The sequence below is a fragment of the Nannizzia gypsea genome, genomic scaffold (assembly GCF_000150975.2).
Source record: "Nannizzia gypsea CBS 118893 supercont1.1 genomic scaffold, whole genome shotgun sequence".
Taxonomy (NCBI): Eukaryota; Fungi; Ascomycota; class Eurotiomycetes; order Onygenales; family Arthrodermataceae; genus Nannizzia; species Nannizzia gypsea.
This window is the reverse complement of record NW_003345201.1, coordinates 608,385-614,935: the sequence shown is the minus strand read 5'-3', so window position 1 is coordinate 614,935 and position 6,551 is coordinate 608,385. Positions and strand designations below refer to the sequence as shown.

The following is a 6,551-nucleotide window of genomic DNA, read 5'->3' as shown; positions in this document are numbered from 1 at the left end:
AAGGAATGATGGTCTCTTCTCTCTGCCTCTCTCTCTGCCTTTTCCTCGTCTCCTCCATGGGGTCAGGGATAAACTCGATAACACGCCGGCGAAAACCTTGTCCAAACCCCCCGTATTGCAATTACTGACTCGCCGGGGGTTTAAAGTAAAGTGAAAAAAAGGACTGCGTTTATTCTTAGCATTTTTGCAAACCCTTTTTTCGCTTTCGTTTCTTTTCCTTGGTGTTATATTTCTTTTTCCTGCGTCTCCCAAGGGGGGGAATCCATCCGCGGTACAAGTGCATTACGACGCAGGTTGATCAACCGGACGGACATGCACACTTCCTTGTGGCCGGGGCTTCCTCGAGAGAACAAAAGAAAAAAGAAAAAAGAAAAAGAGGGTCTAGGTGCTGGTCAGCGAGTGAGAGCTCGAACTAGCGATTTCAATCACATCCAGGCGATCTTCGACGGACGCCATCTTTTCTTTGCACTCGATGAGGAGACAGATTTCCAGCATGGCCCATCAGGGCGGAGTAGGAATGGAGAGCGACAGCTGTAACGTTCGCAGTGGAAGATATCTCCGCAGTGGAAGCTATCTCCGTTGTTCCATCTTGTACAGAGTATATAATATAATGTAACCGGGTACCTGTATAATCAATGTCGTAGTGAGATGTTGATGACTGGAATTTGCTGCTACTGTTGTTGAAGCCCTCCGCAGTCTTTGTCCGCCTCTCAGCCGAGAGTGCGATCTACAGATGGGGCACGGCTCTCGGACTCTGCTTTTTCTCGGTCTAAACGGATGATGGTCGAAAGTCGAGACAAGACTTGGGAGTCTGTCTTGTGCCGAAAAGCCATTTTCTCATCATAATCTCTTTTGGCGCTCGGGAGCGTACATCCAAGGCATATTTCACACAACCGATATCGGGAAAAGATCATAAGTGCAAGATGATCAACCGTATGTATATAGTTAGTGGGTTATGGGCATCGTGAGGTATAAAAAAAGACAGAAAGTAAAAATATACCCCAAAAGAAAAACGAACGGTTGGTTGACGCTTCGACTTGTTGTCTTTGGCTTAGTGTTTTGGAAACGCGGAACAATTAACCACTCAGCACTCACCGCAGACATTCTGATATGCGTCTCGAGGTATGGCGGCGGGTGGGAATATGATCCGTGCCATTCATGATATTCCTTTCATTTCATCTTTCTTTTTCTCCCTCTTCTCCTGTGGCACTTGTCCCGGGTTCTGCTGCATCACTGATAATAACTAGGATGCGTTGAATGTCTATTCGTGGACTGGCGTCTAAACGAGCAGCGGAAACGGCAGCACAGAACATCCCGTACTCGGTCACATCCCATCACATCGCATGGCTATCCTCGTGGTCATACGATAGAGTACAGAGCAGTTGGACAGGTCAGTAGTGGTGATACCGAAGCAACAAGCGAGGCAGCCCAGCAGAGTGTTTTGAGTTCGTCACAAGCGAAAGACACCACAGGAGCCACGTTAAACAGGTCGATGTGGCTGTCACCTTTCTCTTCCCTTGTCTTCTCACACTACTTGCCTCTCCCCGATCAGGATGCTGCAGGCGGGTTTGGCCTCGTGGGAAAGTCTTGCTAGTCCAGTCTCGGTTTAAGGCTCACTCGCATCTTCTTTTGTTGTACTCTCATGCAAGGGAAAAAAGAAACCATCTAACGGGCTACCAGATTTGGCCGAAAGCCAAATACGAGGCAAATGTAATTAAATTTGGGTTGTAGGTATTGACTCCCTCGAAAAAGAGAAGAAAGAGGAGGAGGGAGAGTCCTCCGTCCACTCAGGCCGAGATGTATACGACAGATTCGCTCGTATGGGGAAGATACGCCCTTCTTGTTTTTATTTTTGGCTTTCTTTCTCTTCAAACGTCAAGCACAGATCGTTTGAAAGGGGTGTCAAGGAGGATGTATGTATATGTACTCCGTACGGAGTACTTGGATCGATCTGTACTGACATACTTTACCCATTCCATGGAGAGTTCGATAGAGGGGTTGGAGATATGTCCGGTCTGCTGCTCTGAATGGTTGGCTTCTAGCGAACCACGATGGCCTTCTTTGCCTCGCCAGCTGCATCAGCCCATGTCATGCCATGCCCATGCCTTGTTCTTGATGCCTTCACCAACCTGAGGAAGTGTGTATAGGAGTGGGTGAGCATGGATTGGTGGGTTGATCTTCTGCTGGGGGATGCAGATCTACGCGATGGCCACACACCAGACGGCACGCACGAGGAAAAAAGAAGAAGCAAAGAAAAGAAAAGAGAAGAAAGGGGAGCGTGGAAAAGTCAAAGGCCTGCCAGAAGAGAAGGCCTTTTGCTGTTTTTTTTTTCTTTGTTTTTTTTTTTTTTTCATGCCCTCCTTGTCTTCACATCACTCTTGATTCCTTGATTCTTACCCAGACGGTGACTTCTGAGCAAGCTAGCTAAGCTAAGCTACTCTGTACCCCGTGAGGCGTCCCGTTTTCTCGGACGGAACATTTTTGCCGCACTCCTCGCTCCTGTCTCCATCTCTCGCCTATGTTCTAAATATATCCTGCGAGAAGGTGAGCTAAAGCGCTCAGGGGGTGGACGAGACACAGACAAACATCGAGAATTTCGCCTTTCTCGCTCAGGAAAAAAATTGGGTATTGAACAGGTTAGCTAACCGACCATGACCAATAGACGGGCAGATGTCGAGAATAATAGCAGGTTCTGTTATAAGGGGGCCAGGGTGCCTGGGGTAGGAGGGTACGAGGAGGAGAGAGAACCATTATTCTCTCGGGCGTAAGATCGTTCGAGATCGAATCGCACCCAGAGCCCGTCGTCTCTGCTTGTTTACCCGAATCGAGATGAGATGGGTATGAAACATCTCCTTGTTTGTTTTCCTGCCGTGGCTGGTTCTGGGCGGTGGGCAAGAAAAGACTGGTTATGGTGAAGTTAGACAAGATCAACCTTCTTGTTAGTTATTCCAGCGAAGGACGCCACGGACGGCCCTCTTTTTCCTCAGGATCAGCGGCCAGCACGTTTAAAGGGCCCAACCGACGTCGCACAAGGGCTGTTCCGTTATCTTGGAAGCTTGAGGTTATGAGGTTGGGGTTGGAGCTGCGATTGTTATTGTTGGTGATGGTGATGATGATGTTGGCAGCAGGACCTCGACTCCACGAGAATCATGAGCGGGCAGGCAGTGGGTCACCTGATCGACACAAACTGGTCCATCCACCCTTGGAAGAGTTAGTGTTATTATTTTTTCTACGTCTACGGTGTATGATTTCAGGTATCGGGACGCGGAATACAAGGTATGGAGCACCATCGTCGAAGTACAGCAGATTCCCGCCTACAAACAAGAGGGCTGCGATGTACAGATGGAACTGCGGGCGTCCTGACGCCTCGGCAATACGAGGCCAGACTGATATTAATTGGGACGAGGAGGCAGAGCCAGCCTCGCGGCTTGAAGCAGCTTCTTTCCTCGACCATCCTCAGACAATCATGTACGTAATTAAATAAACATATTTGCATACCACACGTGAGACCAGCCACTACCCTCCATGGGGAGAAGGAAAGAAACGGTGTACGGTGTACGGCGTACTTGCTGGCTGGCAGCGAAAGACGGATGAGCGATCAAATGGCTGTTAAAAGGCTATTAATCGGGAATTAAATGCTAAACCGTCTTTTTGTGTTTTCAGCTGGTGGAGGGCTCATCGGGAGAGATGTGTCAGGTATGAAAGATATGTGAGATACCTCTCCCTCCAGAATGCACCCAAGAGGCAAACAAAGAGCTTGGTCAGTGCCCACCGTGATCGACTTGCAGGAGGGACCAGCCGACGTTTCATGGCGCTTTGCCTCCACGTGAAAGTGGGACGATCACCGCGCATTACGTATGAGGATATATACATATACTTGTACGGAGTAAATGCAAGAGGTTTTCTTTTTTTTTGTGTGTCAGATGAAGGGGTGACATGGCAAAACCAGCATCTTGCACAGGGCATGGTCAGCTTCCCCGTTTGAGGGCGATAGATAGCGATTACCATCGACCTTCTGACTGCAGCATCTTGCTCCGACGCAACGGCGCTTGGTGCCATGGTTCGCCATGCGCTTGGTCCAGCGGTTCAGGGCTCTCAGGGCGCATGCCAGATCTGGCAGGTCGAAGCAGGGGGGAAGAGGCAGAGGGCGCGCGGTACTTCCGTCGCCATAACACTTTAGCCGACGGCGGAGGTACCTCCGGAGGCAGAGGCGCGCGGGGAGGCCAGATCGGGGTCTGACGGTCCAAGCGTGACCTTGGCATGAAAGCTTGTATTCTCGTGCCCCACACAAATTCAGCCAATGGTGAGAAAATAGCAGTTTCCCTTTCCCGTAATTGGTGGAGCAAAGCCGCGTGTGTCGAAAGGGTCGCTGTGACCAATCAGCGCTTGGGTAATTCTCCTTTTTTCGTCCCGACGCTTTGATCGGCGGGGGAAGTCGGGATCTTGCTGATCGTGGACAGCGTGTTTCAGCTTTGTTGATCTCCCTCTCGTCATGCGATAGCTCACATGTATGTATATGTGAGTATGGATGTACGGGCGGGTACAGAACAACGGAGAAATAGAAATGCACGTTGGCTGAAGCCACGAGAAAGGGGGAGTACAGTATTAAAAAGAAAAAAGGTTGGGCAGAGACAGAATCAGGTCAACGGAAGCGCAGGCGAGGCACAGTTTCCTACTCGCTGCTCCTTGGACCAACACTTTTTGGGCTGACTCTTGTCAAGCACATGATTAACCCGACCTCCGAGTGCCTGTAGAGTGAAATAACATAACTAAGGACGGAGTAATAACTAGGGGCAATCCTCCATGCTGGGGTGTTATGTGTTATATATAAGGGAATGAATGCGCTACGGAGCACGGAGGATGGAATACGACGGCCAAACGACACCGTTTTAAGCAGTGATAACAGCGATGCTATTAATACCGACTCGCCAACTGCTTGGCCAGGGTCTCAACGGTGAAGGATGGAGGCTAGCTAAGGAAGCGTGCTGCTCTCGCTCTGTCGAGATGGACTAAGAAGTGTTGGGTTAGAGTGAGGATCAGTGGGTATGATACCTGCGACCCCAGGAGTCCTTCTGGAGTTTGTACGCCGTATACTCCGTATGGAGTACTCGTGCGTATAAAAGGGGTAACCAGCTATGGTAAGGAGCCATGCCCAAAGAGGGCAGAGTCGTCTCATCTCTCCCGATGCGGCCATCCCAGGTAACATTACCCTTCCTCTGTTTGGGCGAAAGCGAGGCCCCTTGTATCAGCTAATACACGCAAACAAAAGAAAAAGATGTTTTCCTCATACGGCTAGAACGAGTTCTAAAAATGGCATACTTTCGCTCGTTACATACTTTCATATGTAATTTTTTATATACGATTATTACACAGGGGTTACAAAGACTTCCACATGCGTAATACGATGTAAGTCTCTCGCTCGCTGGCTGCAAAAAAAAAGAGAACGATGGTAAAATACTCCGTTTTAGATGGGTACTCCTGTCCCCTAGCCACACTAGGCTTACTTAATCCTTTATTACTACCTTTATCCTTATTCTATATCTATTCACACTTAGGGCATGGTTAGGTTACGCCTTAGGGGGCCAGGTAGACAGGTAAAATCAGGCAAACGGGGAGAGAAGAAGGGTTAGATAGAAGATGTCTAGATGTAAGTGTGCGTAAGCCTGGTGTGGCTAGGAATATACATATTACATTATATTCCGTAAAACAGAGTATCTTACCCTAAGAAAAAAGCTTTACCCTATGCAGTTAGTTAAAGCAGAAACAGTGGCATTTTCAATGGGGGTTTGAAAGGGCAGCATCCGAGCGATTACTTACTCTGTACATATAGAGCCATACTTATAGCGGAGGAGAAATGCCGCTGGAGTTACTACTGGAGCAGTTACATCACCATGAAGCAGGCCTGGTGAGACCGGAGACTGGACCCTGTTAACGTGGTATACGGGATCGATGCGCGGATGGGCCACTATCCCCGTCGAGGGTAGCAGTCGCAGCGAGAGGTGCGAGCAACGGTTCGAGGACGATGCAACGGCCACCAAGGTGCGCGCGTTTCAACAGCATGTTCGTCCGGGTTCGTCCAGTCCTGTGGGTGGATGGCCAAGTATGGTTATGGTTATGGTTATGGGGATGGAGACGAGTATACGGAGTACTTAATTGGAGATGGCTCAGGGTCAAGGATGGAGAAAATCCGTCAGGTAAGCATCATGTAAGGAATATACTTATGCTTACGATGCCTCAGGCCCTTCCTTGTCCATGGATGTTCAGGGATCACGGCGATCGGGGCAAGCACCACCGGCTTCCCCGGCAGGCGCTCGCGGCGTTTGTTTTCTCCTGCCTGATCATCACGTTACGAATTACCACAAATTCTCACGCTCGCTCTTTTACTTTTCCCAGCAATCGGGAACCCGCCTGTTGGTCGGACTAAGGATATCGTGTTCACCCTATGCAGTTAGCTAGGTGGACACAGGTGGTTGGGCGATGGGCCTTTTTTTCTCAACAGGACAGCGTCTGAGCAATTACTCCATAAGTGATGAAAATCATCGACGGATAAA

General features: G+C 49.3%; 2 protein-coding genes across 2 annotated transcripts; one reads left to right on the top strand and one right to left on the bottom strand.

The window, feature by feature from the left end:
* Positions 1–4,001: 4,001 nt before the first annotated feature.
* Positions 4,002–4,494, bottom strand: MGYG_08885 (hypothetical protein; the record flags this gene model as incomplete). Its single annotated transcript, XM_003176080.1, has 2 exons — positions 4,002–4,369; positions 4,416–4,494. 2 exons carry the CDS (start codon positions 4,492–4,494, stop codon positions 4,002–4,004), a joined length of 447 nt encoding a protein of 148 aa, XP_003176128.1.
* Positions 4,495–6,092: 1,598 nt separating this feature from the next.
* On the top strand, positions 6,093–6,424 carry MGYG_08884 (hypothetical protein; the record flags this gene model as incomplete). The annotated part of the gene is made up of 2 exons (XM_003176079.1): positions 6,093–6,194; positions 6,239–6,424. 2 exons carry the CDS (start codon positions 6,093–6,095, stop codon positions 6,422–6,424), a joined length of 288 nt encoding a protein of 95 aa, XP_003176127.1.
* Between the last annotated feature and the right edge of the window lie 127 nt (positions 6,425–6,551).